General features: G+C 46.6%; 2 protein-coding genes across 6 annotated transcripts in view; one reads left to right on the forward strand and one right to left on the reverse strand.

Annotated features, from left to right (window-relative positions):
- The window catches only part of CCDC148 (coiled-coil domain containing 148), a 44,455-nt gene extending 31,143 nt beyond the window's left edge, over window positions 1–13,312 (reverse strand). For all 4 annotated transcript variants that reach the window (XM_033515968.1, XM_033515970.1, XM_015634899.2 and 1 more), the window contains exons 1-3: window positions 13,111–13,312; window positions 2,292–2,372; window positions 648–769 (exon numbers count right to left, since the gene is read on the reverse strand). In XM_033515968.1, coding sequence (XP_033371859.1) covers window positions 648–769; window positions 2,292–2,346 — 177 coding nt within the window. In that variant the 5' untranslated portion in view covers window positions 2,347–2,372; window positions 13,111–13,312. The remainder of the gene's footprint in view (window positions 1–647; window positions 770–2,291; window positions 2,373–13,110) is intronic.
- A 282-nt stretch (window positions 13,313–13,594) lies between these two features.
- Window positions 13,595–17,364, forward strand: part of PKP4 (plakophilin 4) — a 64,089-nt gene continuing 60,319 nt past the window's right edge. Inside the window, exon 1 of one of the 2 annotated variants that reach the window (XM_015634155.3) lies at window positions 13,595–13,617. The gene's annotated coding sequence lies outside the window, so the exon portion shown is untranslated. The remainder of the gene's footprint in view (window positions 13,618–17,364) is intronic. The other variant, XM_015634156.3, reaches the window with a different exon arrangement.

The raw sequence follows: 17,364 nt of genomic DNA on the forward strand, positions 1-17,364 counted from the left end.
CCAAACACCCACCCACCAAACACCCACACCCACCAAACACCACACCCACCAAACACCACACCCACCAAACACCACACCCACCAAACACCCACCAAACACCACACCCTGCCACACCCACCAAACACCCACCCACCAAACACCCACACCCTGCCACACCCACCAACCACCACACCCACACCCTGACACACCCACCAAACACCCACACCCTGACACACCCACCACCCCCGACACACCCACAAACATCCCCCAGCATGTTCCCGCTCCTTCCCCAGCTGGGCTTTTTTTGTTTGGCTTTTTTTTCTGGATCAGCATTCCCATTTAATCCCACAAATTCTTCACTGCCCCCAGGATTATACAATAAGTCTGGGTGAATTTCCTCAAGGCAGTAAAATATGAGTCTTTCCTGTCTTTTGAAGAAGTAGAATCCACACATATTTTGCATCACTGATCTGAACAAAGTCCACACATTGACATTAGCACATCCAAATCACAGTATAGCCACGATAAACTTTTGTATTTGACCCCCTCTGGCTGGAATGTTGTTACAGAAATTTGTGATCCCAATTTGTTCTCAGGTTCCTTGGGGCAGGAACAAGAAATATGGTCACTGAATTTCAAAAGCATTACAAATAAAACAAAAACCATACCTTTAACTGAATTTGTGCAGAGGCCATTTTTGCCTCTGCAGCAATATCATACAGATGTTTGTAGTCAACAGGTTTGTACCTCTGGTTGCAAAGGGCATTTCTCGTGGGAACCACCAAATTGTCTAGTTATCATATAAAACACATAAGGTCATTTCAAATTCTTGAGAAATAAATTAAGTGCAAGGCATAAAATGAAAGCTCTACACATAGAAATCAGAACCAGTGTTATCAACACCAGAAGTTTTCATACAGATACTGTCAGTTGGTGAATAACAATTTGCAACAAACAAACTAGTAGCAATTATATAAAAAACAGTAACCAGTTGTCTGTTCACAAAAGTTAATTTGAAAAGTATAGCTTACATGTGAATTTAGTTGTTAATTCATTTAAAACTGCATTTATAGGCATTATAATAACTTCTAATACAGAAATACCTAAGTTTCAATAAATGCATCCGTCTCACACTGATTGGAAAATTGCCTCAATGTTTATCACAACCTATGGCTTAAGAAGAAGCAGGAGCAGTTTTTTTCTAAAAGGTATAAAATTGAGGTACAATTACAATTGTAAATGAACTACCTGAACTTTTGCCCTAGCACTGTGAAGGCCTCGTGCACAGATACTCAGTCATTCTACATAAGCCAGGAGGCTTACAGGGATAAGGAATGGGCATCTCCTTACAACCTCTGCTTTAGCAGAGAAATTGCCCATTATGTTTCTGCATTCCCTCCTAAGCCCCGTGGCTGGAGGTGCCGTGCCTGCCGTGGTTTTAGGGAGGGGTAAAAGGTAAGATAAATCCTGCAGAGCCATCTCCCAATCCTCCCCCAGGCTCCCCATCTGCCGCGTGGCCGCAGCGTCTCCAGCCGCTGCCGGTGCCTTGCTGGGGAAGGGTTTCTCCAAATCCCCTGCCGGGCAGTGCCCTGGGACAGGCCCAGACTGGGGACAGCAGCCTGGGAACCCTGCGGGGATAAAACTGGGCACGAAGGGACAAGCTGCCCCTGGAGCTCAGAATGCCAGCCTGGGCAGGTGCCAGGGGAGGTGTTCTGCCCCCTCTGCTCTGCCCCCGCACCTGAGGAGAACAACACCCAGCTCCAGCACCCGGCACAGAACCCTGGCCAGACACCATGGAGAGGGTCAGAGGGCTGGAACATTTCTGCTGTGAAGACAGGCTGAGACAGGCAGGGATGTTTGGCTAGAGGAGACTCCAGGAAAACTTTATTGCGGCCTCTCAATAGGTAAAGGGGGCTTATATTGGAAACAGAAAGGCTCTTTACCCTGCCTGTGACAACATGAGGGGCAACAGCTGCAACCTGGAAGGAGGGTAAATACAGACAGGAACTAGAAGAAAGAAGGAATTGTTCCCTGTGAGGGTGGGCAGGCCCTGGCACAAGTGCCCAGAGCAGCTGTGGCTGTCCCTGGATCCCTGGCAGTGCCCAAGGCCAGGCTGGACACTGGGGCTGGAGCAGCCTGGGACAGTGGGAGCTGTCCCTGCCATGGCAGGGGGGCACTGGGTGACCTCACTCTGAGGTCCCTTCCAACTCAAACCATAACCAGAGTGCTATAGCAGCTCCTATATGAGGCTATTAATTGCAGAATCTTTCATAAACAGTCGAGAAAGCAATTAAACCTGATAGCATACATACCTCCACCACTAATCCTATGATCTGAAAACAATGTTCCATGCTCCAGTTCACCCATTTTTATTTTTTATGTATTTTTTATACCTGTTGAGAAACAAACATATGTTTTGAGAATAACAACATTGTGGATGCAATCTAAAAACACTTTCAAAAATATCTATTGTTTTCTGAAAAGAGGTACATCTCACTAAAAATGTAATTTAGACAGAAATTCCTCAAATTTATCTCTCACTTTAGGAGAAATTTCATGTGCCTCATACCATTTAGCAGCCAAGAAAACCAAATACTATTTCCTTGATGAATTTGTAATGCTGTGACATAGCTCATCTATTCTTTGCTTTGTGCTTTTCAAAACACGAGTCCCTGATCCAAATGCAAGATCAGGTTTTGAGGCGTTCCTACTTTATAGAAATGAAGCCTGGAAAGATCTTTTCTTATATTTGGAGACTAGGTCGCTTTAACCCCTTCTGTGAAAGCAGGTCAGCTGTTGAGGCAGCAGTGGCTCAGCTCTTGGAGAGCAGCATTTATCCAGTACCCACATCATCATGGGTCAAATGGAAGTTTCAGATGCAGTAAGTTACACAACGCAGTAAAAAAACATCTTACGTGTCAAACCCCTACTTTCAATTAGGCATGCATTGGTGTCATCCCAGGTCTTGCATAGAAATGAAAGCAATAGATCCACCTGAGGTGTTTCAGCTGAACTGAATCAACAGCTGAGTCACACCAGAAAGGGAAGGCTCCCCACAAACACTCCCTCAAAGCCAGCCATACTGTGCCAATACTTCATACACACAAAACTCCATCTCTAGTCATACCTTTGACATTTGCCTGGTCCCACAGCAAGCAACAACATAGCAAATAGTAGAGCAGTAAAATCTATTTATTTGTGGAGCCATTTCCTCACTGTTCTAGATGAACTAGCTCATCCCTACAAATTCCAAAGATGGCACAATGCAACAGGAAGGTGGGAAGGAAGAGCAGCAGTAGAAATGTAAAGGGGACTACTCTGACAGAGAGCTATTAATGTCAGTCAAATAAAAAGGTGAGACTGCAGCAGAAGACAGTTCCCAGTGTACTCTCCTGGGAACTGTTTTACATTCTGCATCCACTCCTCTGCTATAGACAGTCTTCCTCCTCCTGCTGCCTTTGGTTTCTGACCACTGCTTCTACCGATAAACTTGGGAAGGGAGCACTGTGGTGACTCTCATCTACAACATATAATGAAGGCAAAAATAACATTGATGGAAAATTGGGAGTACTCAAAAGCTCTAAGAAGATTGAATCCATCACAGCCACTTCTCTCTATTAAAACCTTTTATTACTGTTCCCTGAGCAGCTGCCACATCAGCGTCATTCTCCTGTATTACACATTTTGGGAGCCATCATCCTAATCTGGGTCCATCTGGCCAGCTTTAAATGACAAGCTTCTACCACAAGACATGCTGTCCTTTTTGAAAAATAACTATGAATACTAGTAAGATTAGCAGCAGCACAGCTACCCCTCTGGGTTATTTATTTGTTCATTTGGCAAATTGTTAATATCTTCTTTCTAATGACATTTTTCTGATTTAACATCGGCATTTGAACAGAACTTCACACATATTGACTTTACCTTCATCTCCTTTCAAAAGAAACCAAGATAATACATCTTGAGAACAGAACTGATGAAAAAAAAAAAAAAATAAAAATTACTGGCCATATTCTGTAAATTTAGGGCTATGTATTTGATGAACCAAATCAAGTCCTTTCCTTCTAGCCAACCCGTTTCTCTCTTCCACAATGATGTCATACATTTGTATTTGATCTCAGCCTTCCACAGACATTATTTTCTGTTATTCAACATTATGACCTCAGTAAAACACTGAAAGTGAATGCTAAGATGGTGTTGTAAAAGGACAAGATTCATATAAACCTGCATTTCTACCTTCAGTGACTTGCAAATGTACTAATCAAAATGATAAAAGCACTGCCACTTAAATTTATTTCTGCTTCAATGCAGATATATCTAGAAACATCTCCAATACTATAAAAGTCCATCTAAGCCCAAATTCCAGTACCCTGCCTCAAAGCTTTGCTCAAACTTCACTGAAGACTCTAGAGGCTGGGAGTCTTGATGCCTCTTTAGAAAGAGAAAATACTGAAGATCAAGCAGCCACCAAGCAGAGGTCCCCGTACATAGAAATCTGTCCCCCAAGAATACCAAGTCAGCTCTGCCTACAGCCAGCCACAGCAAAAAAAAAGCACAAGGTTTATCAATTCTATTTTTCTGCTCCTTTGGCAATTTAGTATTTCACTATTCAATGAACTCTTTTAGGCAATAAAAACATGATCTCTTAAAAGATTTCATCTCCTATTCAACCAAACTCTTCAGTGCATTCTTAACATATGCTCTTTGCTGGTATCTGAGGTATATGACCCGTGTTTATCCTTACATATGGGAATAGCCAATATTGAGGCAAGATCCTCCTTCCTTTCATTTAAATAGAAATTAAATTCCCCAGTGTCAGTCAGCATTCGTGGAGGAAGCAAAGCCTGGTGCCTGCCACAGACTGCTCCTGGGGATGCGTCAGGTCCAGTCCAGGCCCCAGTTCCACAAGTGAGTGCACCCAGCGAGCTTAACCAGTGATTTTAAAAGAGCCTAATTCCACTGTCTTGATTCAACATGTTGTTTGCATACATAAATCTTTGCAGATCTGGGTCAGCAGTGCCATTTTTTTCCTCTCAGCTAAAGTGCTGCTCATCAAGCAAAGGGCAGATGGACTTTTGGCAGGGAGGCACAGTGCTTAACAACCCAGACATGCCTTTAGAAACATAATTTGTTGTGCATGTTTTAAATCACTCACATTATTAAATGTAAAAATCAATACTGTGAATCAAGTCTTCACAAAACACAGTTTAATAGCATCAGCAGTGATGTACAGCAGGCACTCCTGGGGTTTGTGAGGAGTCCTGGGACAGCAGGTGTTACAGTCCCCTCTCCATGGCTCACCTGATGTGCTGCTGGGGGTACACCACTGAAAACAGAGCTGGACCAGACTTACTGAAAACCTGGAACACAGCATCAACAGGAACTTGGATTATACTTTAGAGCAGATGTTCCTAAAAATACGAATTCAGAAAAAATCTGCAAACTCAGAGTCCCTTACTCTCAGTGCTCTCTTTTGAATATCTGGCTTGGTCTTAAATATTTTGTGGAAGCCTTTTAAAAAGATTTTAAAGTGTAATGGAAATGTTAATTGCTTAACTCCTGCATGTTTTCATTTAAAGAAAAAGAATATTAATATGCAGTTGTTGAACCCTCTGATCCTAATTATTGTTAGGGAAAAGAGGCAAAGAACACTCCCATTGTAGGGTGTGGAGTACAAACAACAAACAAATAATGAGCTTGATCCTTTAATCAGATCCTTTCTCTTCTAGTTGAACGAACTATCTGAAAATGGCACCCATCCAGAACGTGTCAATCCTTTCCCCAGGAAGAAAATGCACAGTATAATACTTCTATCATTCGGTGTCAAAACAATTGCTAGAAAAACCCCATTGTTTGATTATAATTTAAATTTACATTCCCCTAAAGAAAGAATTACAGCTCTCTTTGAAATAAAGTCAAGTCTCAGAAATGGTATGTTCCCAAAAGAGACATAGTCCTTTTTGTCTATGATAATCTCATTACTTTCTCATTAAGTAAAACTTAATCCAAAGTAGGAAGATCAATTTGAGTAACACTTAAAACAATCAGCTTCATGGACTGCTTGGTCACACTAGAGGGGCAGGGAATAGCTTATCTACTTTCTGAGGATCTGCACATCACAAGGGAACTACTCCCCCTCCATTCTTGGAATATTCTTAGAAAATCCAAGAGGAAATAAAATTTAGGAACACTTAGAAAAAACATTGAAACAAGCAGATTAAAAAAAAAAAAAAGTTTTAGAAGTTGATAAGATGACATAAAAGTGTAGGAAAGGAAGTCACCCACATCACCTTGGATCAAGTGAGTCAGGTGGCTTTTTACCTTGTTTTGTTTCAAACAAAATGTGCACAATCCATTTTCTGTGACCAAACACAGCTGGCCTGCTGCAGTCAGCACACCTGGCCACTGCAAGGTTTGAATGGAAGAGGATGAAAGGGAAAAATGCTCTGATGCTTTGAGTGGTTAATCATAGAGCATTTGGGGTTGGATCTTAAAGCTCATCCAGCTTCACCCCCTGCCGTGGGCAGGGACACCTTCCACTGTCCCAGGCTGCTGCAAGCCCTGGCCAGGGACACTCACAGGGATGGGACAGCCATAACTCCTTTGGGCAATTCCTGGCATGTGGCTGGACAGACCTGGACAAAGTCCAGCTTTGCTGAGCTAAAGGCAAAAATTCTGAGGCATAATTTACACACTTCTGTAACACAAGAGATTTGCAGAATTTTGTCATATGTTCCTTTTATTAATGTTTTATCTAGATTTCTATTTATTGCCTCCATGTACAACAAAAGCTAGAAAACAAAACAATATGGTTGAATATATGAAAGAATAATTGGAAAATGTGATGCTGAGTTATCCATTATAGGACCCTACACTTTTCTCCATTACTTAAGAAATAGTAAATGTTCAGTTAAATTGACCTGTGGCTGCCTGGCCCATGAAGCATACCTGCTGTTGGCTAAGCTGTATGCAAAGGCTTGTTCAGAATGGTGCAGTGAGCAACTCATCCCTCTGCTGCTCTGCATCCCTCAGGAAAAACACTTAAATCTACAGAATTCACTTAGCACAACAGAAGCAAAGATGCTGTAACACAAAACTGCAGAGAATCAACATTCCCTGCAACACAACAAAGTACCTGGGCTTTGCACATCTTCTCAAGAGGCAGAATTTGCACTGTTCCACAGGAATTTCAGGGACAGATTCCACATGTAACACCACTGGGCCAGTGGAATAAGGATGCAATTTTACAGGCAGGGTTAGTTAAGGAGCTAGACCTCAAAAGCAGCAGAACAGTGTGTTCTGCAAGAAGCATCACATGTACTAAACCATCAGATACTGAAATAGTCTATACTAAGTAGTAGCAGAAGTTCAATGGAAGACAGTTAAAGAAGCTCAGAGGAGGCTGAAGTAATTGAGTCACTTTAAAAAAAAAAACAAAACAAAACAACAAAAACCTACTGAAGACTGCACTTACAAAAATCTGTGCAACATATCTGGATTCCAGTTGTTAAATTACACTGCTCTTCAGATAAACAAACCAATATGATTTTGTTCCCATTGCTGCAAAATGCACAGTTGGAAATACACAGTTTGAGAACCATGATAGCTTTATTTTCTCTATCTAGCTAGATCTCAGATTTTGCCAAAGCAGGAAGGGAAACAGGAGTCTGGTTCCTTATTTAAGGAATCAAAAACATAATTTTAAGTTGTCCTCACCTTTTGCACATGCCTCTGTCTATACTGTTGCCTTCTGTGTAGTATTTTTAATGAAAGCATTTCGTCCTATCCCATTTTTATGCTAGCTTTGTTACTGATGTTTTTTACATAACAAACCCAAATCTGTATGGAAGGGATCCCTGCCCCACTGCTGGAGGCCTCCTCCTCACAGCTCTGCTGACAGACCAATTTCTGCACGCATTTCCTAATGAACTGCAGGCAGAAGTCAGCTGGCTTAGTTTATGTTGCTGGCAGAACAGTTTAACAGTGGTTCAAGAGCATATGACTCTGTCTGAGTGAGTCCAATTTCTCCTTAAGCCCAGATACTGTTCCCTGTTTAAGCTCTGAGAAGCTGTGGCTGCCTGGAGCTGCAGCCATTTGCACACCTGGAGTTACACCTCAGAGCAGTTCTGCATCTCACCTGCCCGAGCTGCAGGTGGGACACAGCCAGGGCAAACACCTCGGGGCAGAGACAGCCCTGAGGGACCTTGTGAGGTAGTGCTGGCACCAGCTCCTCTGTGCCACTGTCCTTTAAGGCAGCCCAGATGAGTTTTTTCTGAGTAGTGTAGTGGGAGACAGAGCAGAACGTTTGTCTGCAGCCTATGAGAGACAAGCCAGAGGGACAGATAATTCATGTGATTTAGGAGCCACTGCAGCTTATTTTGTCAGGAGCATCAGTATAATTTTGTACAGCTTTTGCCTGTTCTGCTAGGCCAAATTCCCAGAGTTATGTGCAGGGAAACATTTGGCACAACTTCACCTTAAATTATTGCGTAATGTTGTCTGATATCCTACTACAAAAAGCAACTCATCCTTGTCTGGGGCCTCTCAGTCACAGCCATTAGAAATGTACAGTCGGTAAACGTGAATCAAATGATCTTTCTGCACACACATTTTCTTTGTTGCCTCCTTATTCAAAAGTATCTCTAGATTTCAGTCTGACATTCTGTATCCCTGGGCTCTTAAGAAAGATTACAATTTGGTTAATTTCTCATCATTTTTTCCAGCCTCATATACAAACTAGTAAGAAGATGAACAATATTTTGTTCAGCAACTGTAGCAGTTGGTAGAAACTGCAAAGGATTTTAGCAGACATTTCCCTGTCCTTGAGCAGATATAAGTACCTGCATTACCCAGAGCTGGGGTGGTGAGTGTTATTTTAATTCTTTGTGGGCTTTGGGGAGAGTTGTTGTGGGCTTTGGTTGGGTTTTTTTGAGGTTTCTTACACAACAATTACAAGTTTAGGACCTGAAAACCCCCAGAACAGACCAGCTGCTGACGACCTTGTCTTTACCAGACATCCCACTCAGCATTTCCTGAATCTTTTCTCCAAATCATCCACTTGGCTATTGCCAAGCTGCTCACTTGTTTCCAGGAGGAACCCTGACCCTACAGGTGTGTGCACACGTGATGAAACCCAAATTCCCCATTAGCTGGCTTCAGCAGCACAGTTCACTTCAGGACATCCCTTCTGCTGCCTCAAGCACAAACCCTCACTCCACTGCTGGGACCACGCTACCAGCTCAAACAATATCTTGGGACAGGATTCCTGGAGCTTGCCAAGAAAAGGTTACTGAGCTTACACTACAGGTCAGCAAGCTGCTGCTCCTCAAACCTCCTCCTTTTTGCTGAATCAGGTATCCAGGGCAGAACCTTTCCCTCTGGTGCCCAGAGAGGAGCCCCCATCCCGCTGTATGTGGCTGCCTGCACGTTCTTGGCTCAGCCCCCACAGGCAGGAACGCTGTGCTCAGGAAAACTGATCCCACTGAAGAAACAAGGGCATATGTGCCAGGGAGATTTGGAGAAGCTGGATCAGTTCTGTAATGCAGCTCCCTGCACAGTTGCAGGATCCTGCTGCTGCCACTGGGAAAGCTGGAGAGAGATATCATTACAGGGCATCATTGTCCTTCCCATGGCAGCTGGGCTCGAGCCAGAGCACAGGGCTCTGCAATGAAGGCTGGTGTTCGTGCTGAGCACTGTGCACCGTCTACAATCAAAAATACTCCTACTTGATGCTTCAAAGCCATGCAAGAAAAAAAGAAAGTGCAAACAACCTCAATAGTTTTCCTCAATATTTTGTTTTACCACAGGGAAGGAGTAATATCTATCCATGGCAGAGCAGTAATATTGAATGGCACTGTCTGAAACAGAACGTTTCTATAAAAGCCCTCACTGAAAAAGCAAGATGTCAGCCCACCACTTTCCTCAGAAGTGCACCTGGTAGGTGCCTTACCTCCCCAGCTAAACAATAAAAAGCAGAACATTTAGTGCTTTCTATACCAAATGAAATTACAGTTTCAAAATTACCCAAAATCAATTGTATTGTGATTGACTGAGTTGCTGTGACATCAACACCATGGCTTGCAGTAACTTTTGAAATCAAATTGTAGGTTTTAATGAGAGGAAGAAACCCACACATCTAAATAATTCCCCATCTGCTCATGTGTTGTGTTAGCCTGCCATGAGTATCACTCTTTTCTCCAGGTATTTTTTTCCCAAACCTTCATAATTTCAGTATCTAGAAGAGATTACAGTTAAAGCAGGTAGCATTAAATAGCTTCCAGAAGAAACCAAACCACACCCCCCAGCCCTCCCCAAATAACCCCCCAAAACCAAACCAACCAAATTCACAAAAACAAAACGCAGAAAAAAAGAGAAAACAAAGCCAAACCAAACCCAAACCACCAAGAAGCAAAGCAACGCTGTTTTTGTGACTGATATTTATCACTAAATTAAAAGACAGGAATGTTAATGTTCTGCAAGGGCTGTGAACATCTGTGGAATATATCTATAAAAAGCAAGACTCGATTATGGATTGATTTCAAAATAGATTAAACAAAGCAGAAAAACATCATATTAATGACTGGAAATGCTGAAGAAACACAACAGCAGTAAAACAACTGGCAAATACCTGTTAACAACACTGCCATCTAAACCACTGGAAGATGAGCACAGTCATTTTAAGGGGTCAGATTTAAGGCTCAAGAGAAACCAGTATGGTCCCAAAGGAAAACATGAGACTAGGTTGTTATGATCTGCCAACATAGTGGAATCATGGCTTTCCAAATGAGAGTGAAACAGACCATCTTACTTTCAAGTCACATCCAGAAGGTGAATAAAAAAGAAACTGTACTTGTTTGTTGCTGATTCTAAAAAATTATGTAAGAATTTAAATGCATATTTGACAAAGACCATTATTAGCCAATGGAATAAGAAATCAAAGAATCACCCTCCATGCAGCCTTTTGCTTTGAAAAGTTAAAATGGGGTGCCTTTCCATAGCCTATGTGGTCCCTGTTGGACAGGATTACAGCACTGGGACACATAGCAGGCAATTAGATAATGTATTGGCTGCTCAGGGTGCCAAAAAAAATAAACCAGCTATGAGGGTATGACTAATACCAGACAGAATGAAATAGCTTTTCCTCACTGACAGTCATTCAACATATTTCCAAATCTGACAGGATCTCAAAATGTTACTTTCAATTCTTTCTACTTCCTTTATGCCAAAACAAACCGACTCAAGATCACTTTCTCCTTCCCAACAGTATTTCTTATCCTTTCCCATCTCGCCCCAACGGGAAACTAAAGCCCAGGCAGACATTGCAATGCATGGCTCTGCAGGGATGCAGGGCACCTGAACAGCCTGCTGCTGATAGCTGGAACCACCCAGAACCGAGAAGGCGTGGGGATGGCATTGTGCCATGTCCTGCTCATGGCCTGTGCCCCCACAATGAGATCCAGGAATAGTTCTATTTACTGGAGGGGGCAAGTAAGCTTCTTCATTTCCCAAAGCTGCTATCTGTGAAAGCCAAGCCAGCATAATAATACCCAAATTACAGATGAAAACCAGTTGAGACTGATTTGGAGCTAATTTAATTAATCCAGTACACCTTTGGTAGAAGTAACCTTGCAACTAACGAAGGTCACAGTTCTAGCACATCCTGCACTTTCTCCTCCCTTTATTTTAGATCTAGTTATTTCACATTTTATCCTTACTCCAGCTCTCCACTCTCATTTGACCCTTCCCCCACTTATTTTATTTCACACCTGTTACTCTTCATTTTACCAAGTTTCTACTGTTATTCCCCTCCACTGCTATTTCCCATTTCCTAGACAGACCACCACTCTGGTTTGGTAACATTGCACATGTAGTTCACGTGGTATGAAATCATGAGATTCTTCAGAACACTGAGGACTCAAGACTCCTGATTACAGCTGCCAAGCATTTTCCATGTGGATATCATCATAATGTAGGCGTTCCTACTGCGTTATTCAATATACAAATAATTATACATATAGCAACAAACCCTCAGAGATTAAATATCTTACCAAAAGCCTGCATGCTTTATAAGATTATAATTCCAAGCAGGAAATTCAGAGAAGGGATATATGGGTTTAAGGGTGACTCTCCATGTTCAGCTACCTTGTTACCTGCAGCTCCCTTCTAATCCGAGGCTAAGGAAGGACACAGTTCTACCTGCAGCATTAGCACAAATTAAACCACAAGTTCATGTGTCCATATGCCTAAAACAAAACTATGGTCCACCTCACCAAACAGTAAACCGAAAAACAGAGCTGGATGGAAAACAGACACAAGTTACAATGTGGATACTTTTTCCATGTTCCTTTACAGCAGACTTTCTACATCTGCATCAGCACAGCAGAGGAAGAGGGTGAATAAAACAACCGCCCGAGACAGCAAGAGCTGCTGACTCAAGTGGCCATTTGGTTCTGGCTTCTCTTAGCCATTTGCAGTGTCACTGAATGAAGTGAAGAGTGTCGATCGCTACCGTACCTGCAGGGCGGGAGGCTGGAAGGAGAGGAACGGCCCCAGTCAGACCCCCGAGACACACCGAGATGGTGAGTTCAGGACAGGCATGGGATGCAAAGAGCTGATCAAGCATTTAACACACCCAAATCCTGTTATTGAAATGTTTTACAGCTGTTTTAGGAATACTAGCTTTTCTTTTCTACATCTATGATTCCTCACACGCCATCAAGAGAGTTCGGCTGCTACTGGAAGCTTAGAAGGGCGGGATATTAAAACACCCCGGAAAGTGTTTTCCCATCTTTCCCAAACACCCGGACTTAGTCGGTCGTGTCTGAGCGGGCTGTGCGTTCTGCAGGTACCGCGGGCCACAGGCTCCCAGGAGCACAGGCGGTCCGCCCTCCGTGCCCAGGCAGGCTCATGGCGGAGCACGTGGCGCACGGTGACGGTCCGGCTCTGCAGAGCCCCGGAGCTGCGGGCTGCTCCCCGATCCGCTCCCGCGGCGGCTCCCACGGCGGGGCAGGAGGCGGCCGGCACCGCGGGCGGGCACGCCCGGCCACCGCGGGCACACGGGCCCGGCCATTTTACAACCGGTTGCTCCATCCGCCCGCACACCGCTCGGCCCCGCCGCGCTCGGGCACTCACCGCGACGGGTCCGACGGGGGGCGCCGGAGGGGCCTCCTCTCCCCTCCCCACGGGCTCGCCCGGCGGAGCCGCCTCCGGGCACAGCGCGAGTCCCGTCAGGCCGCTGCCGGCGGAGCCGCCCCAGGCATGGGATGGGATGGGATGGGATGGGATGGGTTGGGTTGGGTTGGGTCGGGTCGGGTCCGGTCCGGTCCGGTCCGGTCCGTCCCGTCCCGTCCCGTCCCGTCCCGTCGCGGTCCGTCCCGTCCGCGCCGTCTCCCCCACACGGCATCGGTAACCACGGCAACCTCAAGTCGCGCCGCCATTGGCGGGTTTAACGCGGGGCAGCAGCCAATGGGGCGCCGCCCCGCGCGGTGGCTGGCCAATGGGAGCGGGCTCCGGGCCGGGCGGCGCGTGACGCGGCGCGCGGGCGGGGCGGGGCCGGCGGAGCGGGCGGCGGGGCCGCCACCATGGAGACCCCGGGGTAGGGCGGGCGCGCCCGGCGGGGCCGCGGGGCCGCTCCGCGCGGTGAGTGCGGGGCATGGGGCAGGCCGCGGGCCGGGGCCGCCGCGCGGGAGAGCCGGGGGGGCTGCGGGGTGCGGCGAGGCGGGCGGCGCGGGAGGAGAGGTGGTGGACCCCGCCGGGGCATCGGGGCTGAAGAGCCGTCGTCTCGGGCGGCCCCGCGGGCGGAGCGCCGCGCACTCTCCGTGCCCGTGGGGCCGTCCGGAGCCCGGTAGAGCCGCCCGGAGGGGCCCTGCGGGAGGAGGTGCCGCCAGCCGGCCCCTGCCCCGGGCGCTGCGCGGCACCGGGCGGGAGTGCGGAGCCGGGCCCCGCCGCTGGCCGCGGCCGCGCCGTGTGCGTGGGGCGGGCGCGGCGCTGCGCTGGGAGCCGCGAGCCCGGCGGAGCCGCGAGCCCGGCGGAGCCGCAGCGGGCAGGGCCACCGGGCCTCGCCGTGCCCGCAGCGCCGCACGGCGCCGGCCGCGGGGCCGGGCGGGGACACGGCGGGTGGTGCGAGGGATGGCGGGGTCGGCGGAGCGGGCGGGGGGAGCCGGTAGCGCCGGGCCCTGCGCACCCACTGTGCTCGCACCGGGCGGCCGCGGGGCCCGGCGTCCGTCCCGGTGTTCCCCGGAGTCCCAGGCTTCGGCTGCCGCCCCGGGGGTCCCTGACCCCGCTGCAGTCGTGGTGTTCCCTGCACGGGATTTAAATACGGATTTTTCACCCTTCGTACGACCGCAGAACGAGCCGCGCTCCCGTCGCCGAGTACCGGGGAGCCGCGGAGCATCCTCGGCCCGCGCGCCGGGAGCACCCCGGGCTCGTGGGGCTGCAGGAACTTTCTACCGTGTTTTCTCCCCCCGACTGCGACCGCCCGCGCGGGGCTGGGAGCGGAGCGGCACGGGCGGGGCCGGCCGTGGGCTCCCGGGGCCGGCCGTGGGCTCCCGGGGCCGGCCGTGGGCTCCCGGGGCCGGCCGTGGGCTCCCGGGGCCGGCCGTGGCCATGCCGCCGCTGGCCGAGCCTCGGGCACGCTGCAGTGTGTGCGAGAACAGAAAGTGCTCTGCAGGTGCCGGTTACCGAGTGCGGCTGCCGTGGCTTGGGCTGGGAGAGCTGGGAAATGAAGTCTCGCCGCAATAAAATAAATGCTGGTGCTGAGCGCAGGCAGTTTCAGCGCAGAAAAACCAGAGTTGATGACTCAAGTCCCCTCTGGTCCATTTCTCCTCCTGGCTGACGCTCAGAAGGCATCAACAGTTCAGGGGCAGGGATCTCGAGTGTTTCTGAACTGCCTCTGTTTGCCCCATAGACCTTTGTACTTTTTTTTTTTTTCCCCTAAATAGCCTCCCGCTCCCTGTTAATTTTACATTAGTCATTGCTTCCAGATTCGACTGTTTGAAGGAAAAGGTGTGGTTGGACTGTGAGCACTAGTGTTGCATGAACTGGCTTCTCAGTTTTTTCAACGTTGTCAATTTTTGATAAATTGGAGTTTAGAGATTGGGAGATTATGAGGATGATAATGTTTTCCCCTTGACTATTAACTGTATTTTTGAAATCTACACCAAATAATTTGTTCATTGTGATAAAAATATGGGAACCTACTAAAGGTAGGTTGTTTGAATCTACTAAATGTCGTTTAGTGTATGAAGAAACAGTAATTCAATCATGTTCATCATGTTTAAAGCGTGGGGGAGTGTGTTTTGGGGGCAAAACCTTTTTGTTGGCATTTATATCATGTAATGTAATGTTTCTATTAAACATTACAATGTTGCATGCAAATAAATGTAACCTGACGGTAGAAAGGCAGATTGCAGTAACTTTCTCCTGTTGAAATTGTTTGTGAAGTGCTCTGTTGCTTCTGAAGTAAGATGCTATTAATATTTTTAATTAAGGTAGAAAAGCTGATAGCCTTTTCCAGTAAAAACTGGTTTTTTTCCCTTTCATCTTGTTAGATATTCAGCTTAAACAGCAGTACTGATATTAGATGTTCTGCTTCAAAACACAATTGGAAAAAGTTTTGGGAGAGTCATCTTCTGTGAGAGGGGAGAATTTGTTCTAATTTTTCTTAGATTGTCAATAAGATAACACCTTTTGGTGTTTGCATTTTTCAATAGTAATGCAGGATCCTTTTATAATGAACAGCTGAATTCAGTCACACTGTAAACAAAGTTATAGGATACACTGCCTTTCTATAGAGGATTCTTGCAGTAGCGAAATAGCATCTGTAGTGCGTTTTGAGGTATTTTTCATATTCAGTGATAGCATATGCTATGTACAAATAATAGTAATCTTAATTAGTAATGTATTTTTGGTGTTTAGAAATCTGCATGCACTGAGAGAAGACTGGAGAAAAGCTGCATTTTAAATTAACAGAAAACATAAATAAGAACTTCATGTACTTCTGCTTCACTTTACTTCAATACATTTAGTACAGACAAGGAGCTAAAGCTGTTCTAAACGATGGGACTGTGTGAGTCACGTCTTAATTTTATTATGGGGATTTTTTTTTTTTCTTAATTGTGATGCTGAAAATAATTGAGTCCTGCAACATTTGGTTATTTGTTTGGCACAGGAAAGCAGTGGCTAGTTCAGGGAGTTCAGCGAGCTTAACATTAGTTTGCTTCAGTACCAGGGCATACTTAGTGTAATGTGCTACAGAAAAGGCCCCTAAAGAAGCAAGCAGAGCTCATGATACTTATCTGGGAAAGCATAGTTGTGAGCCTGTTATTGGCCACAGTCTGTATTGCTGTCAGTTACTTTTCTGTCATTTTCAGTCAGATCAGCGAGTCTGGCTGGGTTACGTGGAATTGCTGTGGATGAGCAGCTGTGCTCCTTTTCAGCTGCCCATGGTGTGGTGGAGCAGAGCAGTCCTGGGAGCAGAGAGCTTTCCTGGCGGGCTGCGAGGGCCCAGGAGCTGCGTGGGGTCACCTGCCAGGCTGCGGGGACAGCGCCTTCTGCCACCTTGTACAGCCAGCACCTGGACACCTCCTCCTGCAGAACCTGTGTTGGTGCGGGTCAGAGTTCTGGAATTTTCAGCATTTTTGGTCAGGGTTGGTGGGTTTTTTTCTCAAGCAAAAATAAGATGTCAAGTCCTTATGAATATGGCGTGTACTGTCTGTCCAAAATTAAACTGGTTCAAACTTTAGTGATGAGGTGGGAAAAGAGAATGGAGCTGGAGGGGATGATGGCACCGAGCAGTCTCTGGCTATGCTTGGGAGCTTTGCCGATTCTCAGCTGCTTTTCCTAAGGCCTGTGACATGTCCTAGTTCATTGGATAACTTCTCATGTTCTTTTATCCAAACAGAATACTCATTTATTCTGCTCGGGGGAGGTTTGCAGAGGGAGGGGAGGAGGTGGATAAAGACAGCCAAAAACTGCCTCCGGTGACCTTCCCAAAGCTTTTGCTTGCATGGAAGAAAATCCCAGTGTCTTGTCAGTTAAATCTCTGCAGCTGGCAGCAGTGTTCAGACCTTTGCTCCTCTCCCTCTTGCTGCCCTTAGTACGTCTCCTTTATTTCCAGGCAGACAAGAGAGGCCTGGATTTCAGGAGGAAGGAAGGAGTCCATCACTTTCACAGGAGATTAATTCTTTTCTTTTTTGGTAGTGGAATCCATGACTGTGTTGTTTAAAGGAAAGGCTGAAGTAGAAGAGCCTGTGAGTGGTGTCTCATGGCGGCTCAGCTGGGCCATAGGAGGCTGGAGGCTGTGGATGTCAACCTTGGAGAGCTGTGTGTCCAGGGCCAGGGATGCTGTGGATGTCAGCTGTGTGTCCAGGGCCAGGGATGCTGTGG

The sequence above is a fragment of the Parus major genome, chromosome 7 (assembly GCF_001522545.3).
Source record: "Parus major isolate Abel chromosome 7, Parus_major1.1, whole genome shotgun sequence".
Lineage (NCBI taxonomy): Eukaryota > Metazoa > Chordata > Aves > Passeriformes > Paridae > Parus > Parus major.